The sequence below is a fragment of the Eulemur rufifrons genome, chromosome 9 (assembly GCF_041146395.1).
Source record: "Eulemur rufifrons isolate Redbay chromosome 9, OSU_ERuf_1, whole genome shotgun sequence".
In the NCBI taxonomy this organism is placed as follows: domain Eukaryota; kingdom Metazoa; phylum Chordata; class Mammalia; order Primates; family Lemuridae; genus Eulemur; species Eulemur rufifrons.
The window spans coordinates 45,800,213-45,818,879 of NC_090991.1; the positions used below are offsets into that span (position 1 = coordinate 45,800,213).

Consider the following 18,667-nt stretch of genomic DNA (forward strand, 5'->3'; position numbering starts at 1 on the left):
CCCTAACGCTGCAAGAAACTGTTGCACTCCGGAGCTGCGCAGGGCGAGGGCAGGCAGGGAGGGAGGCAGGAGAGAAGAGGCCCGAGAACTTGAAAGACGAAATCCGTACTCGGGTTGAGAACGCCCTCGGGGCGCGGGGGCCTGGCAGGGGGCGGAGGAGGGGCCGAGGAAGGGTTAACGCGGGAGCGGAGCGTGCGGCGGGGGCGGGGCGGGGCGGGGCGGGGCGGGGCGGGCGCGGGGCGCTGTCCCTTTAAGGCGGGCGGCGCGGGCCTGCCGAGCGCGGCTGTGATTGGCGCGGCGGGATCACTGGCTCCCCGAGCCCGGCCCGGGGGAGTCGGCTGGAGCCGGCCGCGCTTTGATAAGGTCCTGGCAACTCAGTAACAGCCCGAGAGCCGGGAAATAAAAATAGCCCCTCAGAGCCCTGGATTTCGGGGCCGCCCGGCGGCCGAGGCGCCCGCCGCCCCCGCCGAAAGCCCTGCTGTAAAAGGTGGGGGTGGAGGCTCGGCCCCCCGCGGAGCCGCTTCAAAGAAAGCCCCCCTCGGGCAGGGGGCGAGGTCGCTTCGAGCCGTGGCGCGGGCGCGGGGGCCGGGAGTCGGCCCGGCCGACCGGAGGCCGGGCCCGGAGGGAGGTGCGGGCCGGACGGCCCCGCGGAGGGCGGCGGGGGCGCGGGGGACGGCCCGGGGCGCGGCCGGCGCGTACCTCTCTTTCAGGACCGTGCGCTCGGCTCGCGCCTTTGAAGTGCACAGTTAAATCCACAGCGCAGTTTTTGTTGGAAGCGCCCGGAGGACATTTGGTGCGCCGAGTGACTGCTGGAAACAGGACCTGTGTTGAAAGCCCGGCCGGGCGGGGGCCGGAGGGGCCGGGGGCGGCCGCGGCGGGGGCGGAGGCCCACTCGGGTCTTTTGCATAAAAGGGGCGGCGGGGAGCGCCGCTCCCCCTTCCTGGCTGGTGGATCTTGCTCTGATCCCGGGATTGTTGTTTCCCCGCACCCCCTCCCCCGCCGCGCGACTCCCCATGTTCCCCGACACCGGGGCCGGCCCAGGGGGGCCCGGGGCTGCCGCCGAGAGCCGAGCCGGGGGCCGGGGCCGGGGCCCTGCCCGGGGCGCCTGCGAGGTCTCGCCGCGGAGCGCGCGCGCGGATCAATGGTGAGTGCCGAGGCCGCGGCGGCCAGGCGGCCCGCGCGCTTTGATGTGCGGGGCGGCCCTTTGAAGTTGGCAGGCCGGCTATTTCAGGGCGCGCTCCGGGCCAGCGCGGAGGGGAGCGGCGGGCCGGGCGCCCAGCGCTCCGGGGGGCTTGGCCCGGCCGCCCCGCGCGCCCAGCGCGGGAGCCCCTTGCCCAGCAGGGGGGGCGGGTGGCTGGGGGCTCGGCGGGGAGACTTCTCCAAGTGGCGGCAGTGGCGGGGGCGGAGAGGAGGCAGTTGCCCCCCGGGGGTCGCGTCGCTGTGGTCGTTAATGGATGTGAGTCGGGGTGTGAGTGTGCGCGGAAGGGCCTTTGGAAGGTGGGATGAAAGGGTGGCGGCGCCCCCCGCTTGCCCTACCCCCGCCTCCTCCCCACCCCCGCCCCATCCTCTCCTCCTACTTCTCCCCCTCCCCTGCTCCCCTCCTCGCCGCGGGTCCGCGCTAAGGGGCCCAGAGCGGTGGCAGAGGCTCAGTCTGCGCGCAGGACGGGCCCGAGCCCGGGGCGCCCGCGTCCCCCGCGTCCCTCCTCCCCGCCCGGGCCCCGCGCCCCCGGCCGCTCCGGCCCCTTTTGCGGAGAGGCAGAGACTCCGCGCGTCGCCATTTCTGGACTGGGCTGCTGCTTTCTGTGCTTTTTCTGCGGGCGCCTCTGCGAGCGGCGGCGCAGGGGACCGACCCCTGCCGGGTCTCGGGGTGCTGCTGGCGCGTCCCGGGGCTCTGGCCCCGCCGTTTGCTTGCCGGAGCTCTGGAGGCGTTCGGCGGGATTTGGGCCGGGGGACCTGGCCGGAGGGGCTGGGAGGAGATGAGAGTCCGGCCTCAGCGGCCTTCGTCTTCCAGGTAACGGGGCCGCCCCACCTTTCTTCCGCCGGGTAGAGCGGCGCTCCCGGCAGCCCCGCCGCTGCGCGGGCCGAGTTGCCCAGCCCGGCGGCCAGAGGCTCCACCGGGGGCGGCGTGCACCCTCCCAGGCCCGGGATCCGACTCCTCGCCTGGGTCGCACCCCGTTCCCGTCGCCGCCCCTACCCTTCCTCGTTTGATCCTTCCCGTGCTAGGTAGGGAACGCGGCATGTTTATTGGTTAGATAAGACTTTTTCTTTTGGAAAAAGGAGACAGGCTTGAGATCAGTGGAGTTTGGGATTCTTGGCACAGGCAGTAGTAGCGTGAGACGGCTTCTGATCCGGTTTTGTAAGGTTCGCGGCTCTGGGACGTGGGTTGGGTGGACGGGGGCAGCGGGTCCTGAGGCTTCTGTGCACTCACGCAAAGTTTGAAGATCAAAGTCTCGACTGAGTGAGTTGGTTTCTGGTTTGGGGGAGCGGGAAAGACGGAGGTGTAGACTGAGACGGGTTCGCGGCGGGGGAGTGGGGGCGCGCAGCGAACATTTACTTCTGGGGCGGGGAGGGGGCTTGCATGTCGAATCTGGGAGTCCGGGAGCCCATTCCGCCTATGCTGGGCGGGTTCTTTCGGCAAGGATCTTCTGAATTTTTAAGGAGTGGGAAGGGGGGAGCGCAGAGGGAGGGGGTGGGGGGAATGGGAACCAGATGCCGGGGAAGGGCACGTTTGGAGCTCGAGTTATCTGTGCAGAGCCGAGTGGGGAAATTTACCGAAATTGGTTTCACCTGCACACAGCCCAGCGGCGGGGAGCGCGCCTCTTTGGAGTTGATGCTATTGGGGGAGGGGAGGCGCGGGCAGAGCTGCTCAGCGTGTGCCCAGGCGAGTGGGTTTTTGGAAGGTTGTCTTACACCTCCCGAGTCCTTCTGCTGCCCCCAACCCTTGCTCTCATCTCACCTTCCCCACCCCTTCCCCATCCCTCTCCGTCTCCCCCCCTCCCAAGTGTGCAGGGAGCTCAGATTTCGCCTTTGAAAAAGCAGCGTCTGATACTTTAGATGAGCACCTCGCAGATAGCTGGGTTGCTTGATTTGAATTTGAGGAGTTGAAAAGCCTGTTTACTTTCTTGCTTTGATGTTGGGTAGATCTGGTTTTGATTAGATCAATACCCTTTTCTCTCTCCCCACCTCCCCCCTTCCTTTTCTTTCCAGAGAGGAGGCTCAGATGAGCCCCTGCTGACTTGAGAGAGACAGAGAGACCACGCTGATTGCTGAGAGGAACTGGAAGAAGAAAAAAAAGAATTCCCAAACTCGGTGAGAAGAGCTCCCTCACCATGAGTAGCGCTGTGTTGGTGACTCGCCTCCCGGACCCCAGCAGCAGTTTCCGAGAGGATGCCCCTCGGCCCCCAGTTCCAGGCGAAGAAGGGGAGACCCCACCGTGCCAGCTGGGGGTGGGCAAGGGCCAAGTCACCAAACCCAAGCCTGTCTCCTCCAACACCAGGCGGAATGAAGATGGGTTGGGGGAGCCAGAGGGCCGGGCATCCCCAGATTCCCCTCTGACCAGGTGGACCAAGTCCTTGCACTCCTTGTTGGGCGATCAAGATGGTGCTTACCTCTTCCGGACTTTCCTGGAGAGGGAGAAATGCGTGGATACCTTAGACTTCTGGTTTGCCTGCAATGGATTCAGGCAAATGAACCTGAAGGATACCAAAACTTTACGAGTAGCCAAAGCAATCTACAAAAGGTACATCGAGAACAACAGCATTGTCTCCAAGCAGCTGAAACCTGCCACCAAGACCTACATAAGAGATGGCATCAAGAAGCAGCAGATTGATTCCATCATGTTTGACCAGGCACAGACCGAGATCCAGTCGGTGATGGAGGAAAATGCCTACCAGATGTTTTTGACTTCTGATATATACCTCGAATATGTGAGGAGTGGGGGAGAAAACACAGCTTACATGAGTAATGGGGGACTGGGGAGCCTAAAGGTCGTGTGTGGCTATCTCCCCACCTTGAATGAAGAAGAGGAGTGGACTTGTGCCGACTTCAAGTGCAAACTTTCACCCACTGTGGTTGGCTTGTCCAGCAAAACTCTGAGGGCTACAGCGAGCGTGAGGTCCACGGAAACTGTCGAAAGTGGATACAGGTAAGACTTTGGCAGGGGCTGGTGGGGTCGGGCTTGGCGGATGATATGGACTTTGCCAATGTTTTGAGTTAAGTAGGGAGGATGGATGGATGGATGGATGGATGTGCTGTGCAGGCTGCCCAAGGACTGTTGAGAGCTAGGACCACTGGCGGTGAACCCTTTCTTTGATCTTGCTTTTTGCTGTTTAAAGGGAGGAAAAGCAATGCATACACAGCTAAATACCTGCAGTCTTCTAGTGCTGACTTCAAACAGTGGCAGGCAGTATTCATTAATGTGGGTTACTTATTATCCTAGGCTAGAGTCTTGAAGGGGTTGAGTGTGTGTGTGTGTGTGTGTGTGTGTGTGAGAGAGAGAGAGAGAGAGAGAGAACAGCAGCTTTTGATGCCTCTGAGTCACCAGATCCACTAAGCACCGGTTTTGGAAGGGGTCACTTCAGCACTAATCAGTAGCGAGTTAGGGAGGCAGCTGAGTTGTGGTGGAGGCGCAGGAAGTAACGTGTGCACCCATTGAGGGGTAAGTGGGATCTTTTGAACTTTTCTGTTAAGATAAGAGCCAGCAAGGCTTAACAACTGAGCTCGTGGTTCCCTTGATAGAATTAGATATTTACCCAGCAAGAAAGGCTTCTAACTAGGGAAGGTCCTGTGACCTTCCCGAATGAAGGACCCTTCTTAGCTTTAGAGTCTGCTGTTATATTAATCCAGGTTTTAAATGCTTGCAAGTCCAAGGGTCAGACCTCAGTGGATTATTTTGTTAGTGCTGATGGAGAAGAGATCTTGGCACGGGAGGACTGGGGGCCCTGGAGTACTTTCTCTTTGAGGCTTCAAAGACAAATAGTTCTTTACAGATTCTTGACCTTTGGAGGCAGCTTCAGACATCTTGTTAGAATGGGTGTTTCTCTTTCTCCCCCTCTCCCCACTTCCAAATATCCGAGAAGAGAATGACCCTCTTAATTCTAGGGTGTCGCTTGTGACATGCAGGGGAGGGGAGGAGGCAGCACTGATTGCTATCTGAATGGCTTATCTTGCCATCCATGTGGATTTCCCTGTGCGCTAGGGACTCCGGATGCCACCGGCTAGCTGCCTCTGGAGATGTCCCTCTCTCCGTGGGGTGTGGCCGCCAGCGTCCAGCAGCAGGAGCCAGGGTGGGCACCAGATAGTTGATCTTGAGCCTCTTGGGGTAGCCAGGTCTGAGCTGAGCAGGCCATGATTTAGGGGTTGGCCAAGGGAGTTTGACTGCCTGAGAGGAGGGGCAGGGCTTGTTCTCCAACCACCAGGGGGCGCTCTTATAGCTCTGGGAACAATTTGCCCGCACTCTGACATCTGGTCTGCGCCTAAGTGGAATCGGGCTGGTGTTTGCAGGGAAGCATAGGATCACATGCGGGACTTGTTTCAGTGTCTTTATGCTTATGATTCAGGTTGTTTGGGAGGAAGAGTCTGGGTCTGGCCCCTGCAGCAGGTCAGTCGCTGGGCACCTGCTGGTCCGGTATGAGAACATTGGAGTAAACCTCTGGTGGCCTCCGTGCCCTCCAGCTTGGCAGCCGTAGCTCAGACTACTTAAGGCCTGTGGTAAGGCCGCTTCTCCAGGGGCCTTCCGACAGTGGGGCTTCTGTGTCTACCACTGTCAGGACCCAGAGTGTCACCTTTGTAAATAGCACAGTGTGTGGTTTGGATGCCCTCCGTGAAAGCGCTCCCCAGGCGGGACTCTGGCTCCGCCCCTTGTGGGTGGGCTGTAGAGGCCCAGCCTTGCCTGCCTCCTCCCCTTTCCAGGGGCCTCATCTGGGATGTTACCAGGATGGATTTGTTGGAGATTTTGTGATAGATCCTGGAGGCAGGGGCAAAGATCCCGTTTCCCAGTGCTGCCTTCGTGCTTGTGAACTGCGGGCATCATGGATAACAAGATGACAGCTCTTCACTGACCTCTTGAGAGTTTCCATACTGGATTCATGGGGGCTTTTTCCCGCTGTTGGAGCCGAAAATAAAGCATTTTTACCTGGACTACATGAAGCTCATGTCTTAACTGGGCCTTGTCAGAATTTAAGACCTATCCAGATGATCTCATTTCACTTTAACATGCAAGGTGTCCGAGTGTGGGTACAGTATATTGGGAAGTGCCCTGAGTTATTCAAAGGCCTGGGGTCCAGCCCAGGCTGCCACTTACTACCTGCATTGAAGCCTTTCTGAACCCCATGTGCCCATCTGTAAAATGGGTGGACACCATGCCTTCTGCCTATGTCATAGGGTTGTTATTAGGATCAAAATAGTAAACACGAAAGCCTTTTGAAAAGGGAAACATTTTGAACAGATGTAAAGGGCTATAATTAGTATAATTAATAACAATAATACAAAAAGGGCAACCAGGTTGGGATACCACTTTCAAAGAGTGACTCTGGGATTTATCCCATTTTTCCTTTCAAGGTTTTAGCTTGCCCCCTTCCCATGCCTCGCTTTTTCCACTTGTTGAACTTAAGTCTGTCTTTTCCAGCTAGTTCTTGGAATGCAGGGATCTCATCTAATTCTTAGGTTTAGGTCCGCCCCTTCCCTGCCCCATATACCAACGCACTGTGCGGAGTACCTGGCGTATGGGCCGGGCTTCATAAGTTGAGTTCGTACAATGAATGAAACAGAGTCTTGAGTCGTGCTGAGGATCTTTCTTAATCAGCTGTAGAGGAGCCTTGGCAGCCGGATGCCCGGGGCATTGGCCAGCCTTCCAAGCCCTGTGTTTACCTTGGGCACTCAAAGGAACCTCATTTTTAACGACTTGTTTGTGTCCTTACTGATTTGGTGTCAAGTTTAATATAAATAGTTGGGACGGAAGAGCAGGAATTATCCTCGGAGGGGAGGACTCTGGTTTGAGGGGGATGCCTGGGCTTTCCATGGTCTCTATAAATAGCCTAGAGCAAAAGCAACCTGTTGGTAGGAGCACGTGTAAAAACCCCAGCACACAAACACACACACACAGTGTCGAGGTGTGTGCAGAAGGGCTGGTGGGATTAGGCACTCAGCCCAGCATTTATTTTGGGAAGGAGAATACAGTGTGGGGTGCACAGAGCGCTCCCTGTGCCCTCGCCTTTCTGCTCTGGCCCCTGTGTGTTCCTGCCCAAGGCGGGTCTCATCTGCCTGCCGCTGCACCCTCTGCTCTGGCGGCACTTAAAACCAGTCGGGCCCGGCAGATGGCCCTCTGCTGGCTCCAAGTGCTTCCTGTTCCCTGAAAGAACTCGCTGATGAGGCCCGTTTTTGTGTGAAGCCATTGGAATCAAGCTTGGCTTCAATTATCAAAGAAAATGATGCCATAGGAAAGATATGCTGGAAGCAGTAGTCTGCAATTAGAGATGGAAGCTCTGATGAAGGCAGTGTGCTAAGATACACTTGTAAGTTTGCCTGTTTTCAAAAAGGCTCAGTCGCCGTTTGAGTCCCCGGGCCCTCTCTGAGTACCCCTTGATCTTGCCTTAGAAAATGCCAGTTGAAGAGGGTGTTGCCTTTTGGACAGTGACTTTGTGAGTACATTGCCAGAGGGCTCTTAGAAAGCCCTAAACACACAGCCTTAGAAGCAAGTACTTTTTAAGTTGCACTGTTGTGAGATGGGACCCAGAAGAGGGCCTCTGGAGGTCAGTTCTCTGTTGTGCTGTCTGCATGGAGCCTCCCCTCTGGCATGTGGGAGGGGCCAGGCCACAGCTTCTCATCAAGATAAGAGCCAAGGATGGACTGGGGAAAAAAAGCAGCAGACGTCACCTTTCCCTCGAGGTCCCAGGAGCCTCTGCTACCTGACAGCTGAAAACCCTTTGTACACTGAAGTTGCAGACTAGGTCTACAGGATGCACGCCCAGTGCAAAATCTGAACCAGAGGCCCCCGCTCCCTGTAGGAATTTAAAATCCTTGCAGCCACTGGGAGCACAACAGTCCTGAAGAAATAATCAAAGCATCTGGGTACAATTACTGCAGCATGGTCGAGTTTCTTTCCTTTTTGTTTTTTTTTTTTTTTTAAGTAATCACAAGAAAACAGCTCTAATCCATTTTCTTAAAATTATGTGGTGCTTTTGACAAAGTTCTGGGTTCTTAAAAATTGAGTTTCTGTCTTTCCCCACAACCCTGCCCTGTCTTGTTATGATTGTAGGAAAATCCAAGTACTTTATGGCAGTCAACTGAGTTAAGAGCAGTACATTCCATTTTTAATTACTGGTCACACAGTAGTCCTCTATTTTGGAAGTGAAGGGAGACAAGTTTATTTTGGGATCTGTGTGTTGAACGACGAGTACAAAGCTGCGTGAGCACACATGGGCTTTGAGTTGTGTGTCTCTTTTGCTGGGGAGGAAGGAATTTCTATTGAGTCATTTTCTCCTCGTGGAGGTTGAAGTATAACTCTTACATTGGAGACATGGTTGATGTGTTAATGCCACCAAGATAACAAGCCTGGAGGGATGGAAAGAGTGTCTGAATCCTGTTTAAGGCTGTTTTGGGTTTTCTGATCTTGTACTAAGCCTCTTAGTCTAAAAAACTTTTCAGCAACCTATTTGATGGACCTAGGCCTTTTAAGGAGTTTCAACAAAGTTTTGAGCTTCTGCCACGTGCCTCCAACTACTTTCAGGATTGGGATAGGCGTGTGAAGAGGACAGGGCTGGTCCCTCACAGGGCTCGTGGTCTGCTGGCACAGGACAGGCGTTCCACACGCAGACACACCAGCGCTCTGCAGTTGTAAGTCGTGATAAATACTGTGAAAGAAATGAGTTGGGTATTTGGGAAAACAGGAGCTCTCTGTTTTTGTTGGCGGTTGGTTTGTTGGAGTTTTCCTGTGATTCCCTCAGATTATCACGCCGCTGTGTCCTTTAGAGGACATAGAACTTGGTGCAGATGGCCATGTTTGAACTGCCCATTTTTCAGGTGGATGCCCACATCCAGGGAGGCTGGGCCTCTAAACCGACAGCAGCTCTCAGCCTCCGATTTCAGATCTCTACCAGGAGTTTGCAGAATGTCCTTACCACTGGATTCCTGGCGACAAGATGGGGCCCTGAAGAAGTCATCCTGTCCATCTTGCTCTGAGGCGGTAGCCCCGCCCAGCCCCCCACAACTTCAGGCTATTTTAAAGACTGTAACCTGTCCCCATCCACTCCAGAATCTCCTCTGACCACTTAGAACTGCTTTCTTTCTTTCTTTTTTGAAGCCCATCTTCTCTTGTTCTGCCTTTGGTGGACGATGCTGAGCAGAGAGAGCCATCCTGCTCCTTCTGAGTTCCCTCATCTACAGGATCACCCCTCAGCTTTCTCGTCCCTAGAAAAGTGAACTGTTTTTCCTTCACTCTCGCTGCTCCCCTCTCTCTCTCTCCCTGGTGTCTGGGGGTTCCAGATTAAGGACACAAGAACCAGGAACAAGGCATGGGAGATCTTGCCATTCTCTTTCCATCTTCACGAAAGACCCTGGGAGAGCCAGAGACTTCCTGCCCTGTTCAGATAAGAGAACAGGGCCAGAGTGTCCAAGTGACAGTTCAGAGTCACTTGGTCAAAAGCGTTCAGTGGGTTCCTGTGCAGCACTCCTGGTTTGCCCCTTCCGGTCAGTTCTACACCTACGTCACATTTCTGAGATCTGGCCAGATGGTACAGCCTAGTGCAGTGGGACGGAATCGAGGTCCCAGCTGAGGTCCAGCTCCTCTGGCCGAATCTCTAGCCGGGTGGCCCCTGACAAGCACTTGGCCAGCTGCAGCCTCGGTTTGCCTCCTTGGGTGGGTTAAAGGGGTTCATTCTGCCTCAAAAACTTTGGAACTTTTTGTGTTTGTTTTGTGACTCCAACTAAGAGCACAAGCTCCTTAAAGACAAGGACCGTGTCTCTCACCTTCTTTTCCATCCCCACCTTCCCCTGTGGACACCCTCGCACCAAATTGTGGCAACAGCTTCTCACTGGGCTCCCTGCCTGCACCTCCTCCTTCTAGTCCAACCTGGTGACACACCTTGGATCCCATGTGCTACTGGGAACGTTCTCCCTCTCCCACTCCCCCGCTGTCCCCCAGTCTCCTGGTCCCTCCCCATCTGGTTAAGACAGAACTCTGGCCTTGCACGACACACCTACTTCCTTCCTTGTCTCTGCCAGGCCTTCTTAGCCCAGCTAGTTAGACCCCCTCTCCCACTCTGGGGAGGGCTTTTCACTGCCTTGCCCTTTGCCCAGTCCTGGGTGCCATCTCTTCAAAGTCCTGCTCATCCATCATGGTGCACCTTGCTCCCATCTGTCCCTGGGAGCTGTCCCCAATCATCCCTGCTAGAAACATCCTTTTCATCATATCCTACCCCTTATTCTAGAAGAACTTTTTTAAATGATGAGGCTAGACTTTGAATTAAGAGACAGAAAGAGGGGGTGTGTGAGAGCCAGACGAGTCAGTCTGTGCCCACCAGTTCCAGCTGTGTGACCAGGGCAGGCTGCTATACTTTTGGGACCGCCAAGGGCCTCATCTGTAGTATGGGCACCGTGCTGTGCTCCTCCCCAGGAGCATTACGTGAGTGGATGTGTACAAAGGGGCACTGTGTATACCTCCCTAATGACACTCCCACATTATGGTGATGTGCCCCCACCAGGCCATGGGTCCCAGGAGACCAGAGAGGGGGGCTGCATACGCCCAGAGTTCAGCACATAGTGAGCGAGCAGGAGCTCGGGGAACAGTGCCGATGACTGATTGTGACCTTCATGGGTCCCTTTCGTTTGCCAACCCCAAGGCCATCTTTATAGACCAGCTGCTGTGGCCTCATAGAATATGTTCTCTTTTCCGAACCTTTCTTTTCTCCAGTTGATTTCTTTGCTGCTGGCTTAGACTTGGTGGGACCAGTGGAGGATGCCAGGGTCTTTGTAAACGAGGCCTCCTGCGACTTTGGGCTTTAATGGGCTGTAGGAGGGTCCCTTCCTGCAGTCTGCCAACCTATCTGCCCCTCCCCCTGCTTAAGTCCCTCACTGGTGACACAAGAGGAATGCGGCCCAGCAGGAGATGGGCACACTGGTTGTTCTGGGAAGAGATCAAGGGGGCAAAATGGGGAGCCAGAGGCCATTGAAACAAAAGGGCTGGAGACACCAGAGGAGGGGCCTGGGCCTTCCTTTAAAACAGCTGTGCTGCTCTTTTCTTCCCACTGGCCCTGGCCAGCCCTGGGGGAGGCAGTGGGGTGGGGAAGGGGCACGGCAGAGGCCCCGCTCAGGGGTGGGGTGGGAGTCCTATACTCTGTCTTGAACTTTTCTGTCCCATCTGTCCTGCTTGCTGTGTGTCCAGGGTCAAAGTGAGAAGGCCACGCCAGGCCTCTAATTGTTTATATCTCTGGACTAAGCTAACAGATGTCTTGGGGCCCCAGAAGTGTATTCCTCCGGTGTAGGCTGGGTTACAGGGTGGGGAGGAGAAAGACACCTCTTCACTGACTTGTCCCCCCCTTTCATTCCATAGCCTCCCCTCCTAAAGCAGAGTCCTGTTCCTGCCTCTCTACGTGTGCGTTTAGAATTTTATAGGATCCCTGGGCTACCTCTAGAATACTGTCCCGGCAGACCTACTTTTGGGGTCAAAGGAGCCCAGCCTGCTTTCTCCTCAGGGCGAGTAAGGGGCTCGGGAGGCCTCCCTCTGTGGCCCCCGCTTTCTGCCCTGCTGAGCAGCGGGACCTGGCAGCAGGTTGGCATGAACAGATTGTGGGATTGTGTACTCAGTTGTCCCAGGGTCACCTTATTTACCTGGGTTTCTGGTGAGGATCAGTGACTGAACTGCTATTATACTTTTCCCATAGGTCCTTCAAGAGGAGTGATCCTGTTAATCCGTATCATGTAGGCTCTGGCTACGTCTTTGCGCCGGCCACCAGCGCCAACGACAGTGAGATATCCAGTGACGCACTGACTGATGATTCCATGTCCATGACAGACAGCAGCGTGTAAGTATTCCAGCGTCCCCTCCGTACGTGGCTGGGAGTACGAACCACCAGGGCAACGGGGCACAACCGTCCGCCGGCCTCCCCTGGCTTTGCAAATCCCACCTGTGTGTGTGTGGACATCTGTTTGGTGGGAGGGGAGTGTGACAGTGGTGTGGTGCTGGTTAAGGAGGGTGACATGCTAGTCTGGGGAAGGTTAAGTTTAGAGCTTTGAAAGGAAAGTTGGGAATGATACCTTAACAGAAGAAAACTAAAGTACACTAGAAGGTGAAGATGAGTATCTGTGGATTTCTTGAGTTAAAAAAAAAAATCTTTTTTTTTTTTGGCTGTCATCTTCTGGTTGTTCCTGTGGGAACAATTGCTTGGCTGGTCTTGAAACCCAGGTATCCTGTCTGCAGAATCAACAGGTGGGAGACAGGGCGGCACTAGAAGGGTTGTGTTTAGGTATGCATTGTTTTTGAAGGGAAAGGCATTCAGGGTGGAGGTGAGAAAGCCAGAAATGTCCAAAGGGCCACTGTGTGGAACATTCCCACCTTGACGTCTACCAGGACATTGTTCCATTCAGTAAGTGTTGGTGGAGTGCCTACTCTGCCTGTCAGATGCTGGGGACCCTGAGTGGGAGCTCTTTCCCAAGTAGTGTCTGGTTTTGGATCTTCTGCAGATGGATGGCTTTGATTTTTTTAAATAATCCAAGTCATTGGGGTGGTCTGATGAGGCTGGCAGGCCAGATAATGTGTTGAGTTTCGGCCATTTGAAGTCAAGCTGTGGCAACCTCTGTGGACAGAGAGCAGCATTCTCCATGAGTCCCGTGGGGCTGTTTTTGCAGAGATGGGCTGGTGTCTCCGTCTCCTGCTGCCCTTTGAGGTTTCGATTCAGGAGAGCCAGGGTGGAGCCTGGACGTGGCTGAGATTCCCCACAGGCTTTTCTCCCCCAGCACCCAGTTGAGAACCACAGTTCCAGAAATGGTCTTTAAAGACTTCAGCAAATGTTTTGGAGTTGGAATTTCACCTGCTAAGGGAATAATTTTGAAAAGCAAACCGACTGAGCTGTGTAAGTTCTGACATACTTATTTAGAGTCTGTTCCTTTAGCTTCCTAAAACTGGACCATCTGGTCTTCCAGTTTGTTGGAAACTGTCTGGTTTCCATTGGCCAATGTCCTGTTGCTGGGCCTGTGGCATGGGACCAGTTGGAGGGAAAGTTGATGAAGTGAGTTTAGGACTCTTTGTTTTCTTGATGGCTTTTATTATGTTACCTCAAATTCCCTTGTTAGTAAAGGGAGAGAGATCCTTAAGGTGAAAAAGGTTCCATTTTAATGAAAGAATAGCATTATGGCATTAATGAAAATGGAGTAAGGTACACATCTTTCATCCAATGGTGGAGAAACGAGAGGTTTCAGGGTGGGTTTTCCATATTGACTGAACTCTTAAAGTATCCACACTTGAAAAAAAATTATCCTTTGATGGGCCTATTTCTTACAGTATGTTTTGCCCTGTCTTTATGGAGTAGTATTAGACAAGGCAAAATTTACTTCTTGATTATCTGAATAATTAATATCAAGCTTTGTTTTTTTATACTTTGTTGTAGCATTTATCTCAAAGGCTATGAGGTTATACATATTGGCCCTGCTCCCCTTTAAAATAGTTTTTCTCTTTTCTCTTTGTCATCCTGCCTGCTGTCATGTGTTGTCTTTGTGCTTGCTCCTAGCAGGCATTACTCCTGCGGCATTTCCTAACTTGTGGATTGCATGGGAGTCCTAGTGTTACCTGTAAAATGAGAGTAAGTTGGAATTGAATGAAGGCATTGAGTGAATCTCCTAAGTCAATGTAGTTGACTTAAGACTATAAGGCTTCTGTTTAGTTTTCTTAGAGACTATTTTTGGCTCGCTTCCTGGTCCTTGGCTGCATTTCAGTCCCCATCACGGAGGTGTTATTCTGGGTTCATGATGAGATAACTTGGGTGTAGTCCCACACTTGCCTCTGTTTGATCCTCACAAGACCCAGTCAGAAAGGTAGGCAGGTACTTGTGACTTAGGCAGTAAGACCCAGTGCTTCCTTAGCCATTCGTGGCTGAGACAGGCCTCAGACCCAGGCCAGACATAGGCCCACCCTTTGCCTGCTGGGCTCCTCCCCTAAGCGTGACCACCTTCAACATGAGATTTGTTAATAGGACCAGTTGGTTTGAGACCTTTGAGCCACTCTGGGTTTCCTTTAGTTTTGTTAGTGATCATACTGCCTTTTCTTAACTGGGGTAGGGTAGGGTAGAAGAGAGTAAGTTCTGAGTCCTCCCCTGCAGCCTCCGCTTTATTTACTCCTCTTTTATCCCCTTCCCAGAAGCAAAATTTTCTCAATTTTATTTGCAGTTGACTTTAAAGCTCTCACCCTTCCCTGTTTAGCTGAAGCACTTTGGACTTGAAGCATGGGAAGCCACTTTCAGGGATCGAAAAGGTTACCTGTGCCAGTCACCTGTTCTTGGTTGCAAGGGTTGGTGCGTAGGCCAGTGAAATCCACTCTGATGGAGACAGAAAGGGGCAAACCCCTCTCTCAGCAGCTTCCAAATGGGACACAGCAGATTCCTTTGGGATCCTGGTGGCAGAACCTCTGGGCATTATAAGCCCATCCTGGAGTGTAGCTGCCTTGGATTGAAAACGAGTAAACCAGGAAGCCAAGAGAAAGTCCCTGTGAGGCCCAGAGACCCATGGGTTTGTGGTGTTGGGCGGCTCTGAGCCCTCTCCCAGACAAGTGGGCAGGTATCAGATTGACTGTCACAGTTGTAACCACCTGGTCGTTTATACCAAGTGGGAGTGTATTTGGCACCAGTGTGAGATCGCCATCTCTTGAGAGTTGTGTCATACTGCCTATGGTAGGGGGACAAAAGGGTCTCCGAACCAAAAGCCTGTCTGATGGGGGCTTGTTTGCATTTAGAGGCTCCTGTGGGTCTCAAACTGCCATTGGGTGCCAGGCATGGGGGTCTCTCCTGCTGAACACAGTTGGCTACTTGGAGTGTTCTCTGGTCGGCTGGCCCTGGGTGTGTGTGATCTGCCTAGTGCTGGGCGGTCACCCGGGATTCCCAGGGCTGGGATTAGACCCCTCTTCAGAGCTCTGCCAATTGTGCGCCCGTGCAGATGAGAGCGCTGGGCGAGAAATAAAGTGTGTGGGGGATGAAAAGCTGAACTGAATCGCTTTCAGCCCATTGTTCATCTGGGGAAGCTTAGAGGGGATAAGAGGGTAGCAGGCCCCTTTGAAATTTCCTTGAACAAATGAATAGGAGCGCCCCATAAAGCATGAAAAGAGCCCTGGCTGTTTCTCCTCCTCACAATGGCCAGCCCGGGTTGAGAGGGGCTGGGGAGGGGGCCTGGCTGCCCCGCTGGGAGTTGGGGAGGGGACAGGACTAGGGAGGGGTTGAGGAGGATAGAGGGGGTCACAGGCAGCCTTCAATAGACTCCAGAAGGTTGGAGTTCATTAGACACAAGCCCAGGGAAGCAATCGTCTCATTTGCGACAGAACCAATTAAGTCCCGGGGGCCTTTGCAAGAGGCCTGGGTAGAGGTTGGGACAGGGCTGGCCTGCACTTGGTTATTCCAGGGAGCTGCACACCGAGCCTGGATGTGCAGAACAGGCAGAGGCTTTAAAGAAATCACTGCCTTCTCCCAAAGCCCAGTGCTGACTTCTGTTTTCCGGCTAAGTAAAAAGCCCTGTTAAAGATGGCTGGGGATTTGGGTCTCCATCACAGGCCTCTGAAAAAGCTGTTTTATGAGCCTGTTACTCTGAAACCTGCATTCTCGGAAGAAATGGCTTAAAAAAATTTTTTTTTGAATGTTAACTGCCAGACTCTCGGCAAAATCCCAAGGCCCAATCCTTGGAGCACTGCAGGCAGGAGGACTGCAGGGCCTAGGAGGTTAGAGCAAAGGGATGAACACATGCGAAGCAGCGGGCTCTTTGCCACCCAGGCATAACCTCGTGGTTACTCTGTCTTTTCTGTGTTAGAGGAGCTGCTCTCCCATTCAGGATCAGCTACATTTGCAGGTTGCTTCTGCTCCGAGTGTCCCCAAATCAGCACAAGATGATTTCCTTGCATTCCATGCAGGGGGTGTCATGAGTTATTTTATTTATTTTTATTTCTTTATATCTTATTTATGGGGGTTTACTTTGGACACCAGGAAGTGCATCCGAGTGAACTTCAAATATTACCTTCTCTTACAAACCAGGCTTTTGATGTTGGCTGTGATCAGAGGCTGCCTTCAGAGTGGTTGCCAAATGAAGATGCAAGTGGACGCATGTGCACATGAGTCTGCTATTTCAAAGCTGCCAGAAAACGACATTCAGGTTAGGTCGGGCATGGTGGAGTCAAAAGGCTAAGCTAATTGGCTCGGCTCAAATGGCAGCTAAGTGGAGTCCACACTTCAAAACCCACGCTCCCCAGAAACAGCTGGGCCCAGCAGCGGCTCGTTAGCTAAAATGTTTATAATTAAAGGAGACTGTATAGGGACCAAAACTCTGGTGCTCTCCAGCCCACAGGCTTGAGCAGCCAGGAAACTGAGCATAGGCTTTTAGAGCTTGAATAAAAAAAAAAAAAGGCCCCCTTTTGGAATGAGGGGCTGTTTTGGAAGAAGTTTCTTCTTGACTGGGGGGAATTAAAGCCACATTTCCTTGAAGGCGCCTGTTAAGCCTTTGTGAGACTCTGCAAGCTGAAATCTCCCTTTTCTACTCTGCTCACGAGTTGCCTTTCCTGCAGTTCAATCCTCCACCTGCCTGGGTGTACTGGGTGTGTGTTGGGGGGTGCTCTTGCAATCATTTCTTCCTCTTGCCTTCAATTTGGCAGTGACCTGCTCCCCCCAATTCCCCCCTTTTCTTTTTCTACCTTATATGGAGAGAGAAAAAGGTATAAAAGCTTTACCACTGATTTCCATCTGAGAGGAAAGAATGGAGAAAAGAGTGAAAGCTACTAGTAGAAACCTCAGATGAAGTCTTGGAAGGGATGGATGGGGAACTCTTCCAAGACTCTTGGAGCCTTATGTCACTTGTGTCATGGTGGGGTCCATGGGATGCTTGACTTCTGTCCCCCAAGATTATCAGGAGAGGCCTAGAACAGAGCCATCCACTCTCTTAAGGCCCAGGAAGAGAAGCTGGTCAGGAGAGGGGCGTGGACATTGTCTTGCCTTCCCAGAGCAGCAGAATTTAGTTAGACCAGCATGAGACCCAATCTGTGGAACCCCCCCACCCCACAGAGATTTTAGGTGAGAGAAGGATATTCATCATACCTTGGGAACCACCTGGCATGTCCCATAGCCAGTGAGTACTAAGTGGTGGTGAAGGACTTTCCAGAACATTCTACAGATTTCCCATTCATCTCTTCAGAATGTCAGGTGACTCCCTGGAACTTAGGAAATGGCACCTCCACACTGAGCCCATCAGGAAGCTTGATTCCTCTGGCAGGGGCTGAGAGGGCCTTCTGAAAACAAGGACCTTGAGTGTAGGCTGTTGAATTAAGGACGCTTGTTCTGGAGTCCAGTGGTGGCTTGGGTTTGGACCTTGGATCTGACTGGTACCCACTGTAACTCCAGATGAGTTAATGAGCATTTCTGATCATCTGGGAAATGTGGTTTGTTAAGATTCTTGTAAGAATGAAGTCCGATTACACATCAGGCGTGTGAGCCGGCATCCGACCCGCAGTGGGAACTTGGTGCACAGGAGCTGGCCACCTCTGGTTGCAGTCCTCCGCCTCGGGTGGGATTTGGTTGCTGGTCAAGGCTGGCATGCTTTTGAAAGTCCGGTTTTCTCCTGTGCCTAGTAAACTATCCCAAGGTGAAAACACTAAGTTTAGATAAATCATCTTTAGGTGGTTCAGTAAGTTGCACGACTTGGAACCTTTTATCCTACTCTGCCTGTAACGGCTTGGCCAAGTGCTGGGCCTCATGAGTAGCAGGTTGACTGGGGGACATGGTTCTTAATGGGCACTGGCCAGCCAGCTGCTAACCTTCCCACAGTGTTGTCTCTGCCACACACTCGACTTTCTCTGGGGCAAGACTCACACTTGTGTGTAAGCTCTTGCTTTAGATGCTGATTTCTTCCTTCCCCTCTCCACTCCTCTCAACATGATTATCCTCTATCATCTACTCCTCAGCTAAGGTTTGGTTAACAGATTGGTTCCTTGATCTTCCGGAATCTTTGTTGTCCCCTCGGTGGCCTTGTTTTCTGGCCTTGGTCAGCAGCCTTCCTGAAATTGCAGCCACTTGGAATTCTAGGGCATCACAGATAAGGAGCTGGTGACTAGGTGGACCAGTCACTCCCGGCTGCTCCCGGGTATTTTTAGGCATTGCCTGTTTTCACCTCCTGCTTGAGCCTAAGATGTTTTTATTCCTTCCACCCTATGAAGACCCAAACACCAGGGAAAGGGAAATAGCCAAACACCTAATTTCAATATTTATAGCCTCAAAGGATGATTCATTATGGAAGTGTTTGAATCCTGAGGCTTCCGTAAATAAGTGGCCTCCTGAAGGGACATGAATGGGAAAATAGTCACACCTTGACCATTCTTCTGCTTTCAGAAGGAAATTCTTTTTGAAAAAAAATCATGACAACTCCCAGACATGTGTTTAGTGAACACTAGTTGGAGTGGAGGCTTTCTTTTTTAAACTTCCTTCCACTTGCTCATGTT

General features: G+C 53.1%; 1 protein-coding gene across 4 annotated transcripts in view; it reads left to right on the forward strand.

Moving 5' to 3' along the window:
* The first annotated feature begins 279 nt into the window (after positions 1 to 279).
* Positions 280 to 18,667, forward strand: part of AXIN2 (axin 2) — a 31,228-nt gene continuing 12,840 nt past the window's right edge. For 2 of the 4 annotated variants that reach the window (XM_069481642.1, XM_069481645.1), the window contains exons 1-3: positions 280 to 487; positions 3,208 to 4,144; positions 11,877 to 12,017. In XM_069481642.1, the coding sequence (XP_069337743.1) occupies positions 3,330 to 4,144; positions 11,877 to 12,017 (956 nt within the window). In that variant the 5' untranslated portion in view covers positions 280 to 487; positions 3,208 to 3,329. Of the gene's footprint in view, positions 488 to 1,063; positions 1,145 to 3,207; positions 4,145 to 11,876; positions 12,018 to 18,667 lie in introns of those variants that run through there. The other 2 variants (XM_069481643.1, XM_069481644.1) reach the window with 1 other exon arrangement.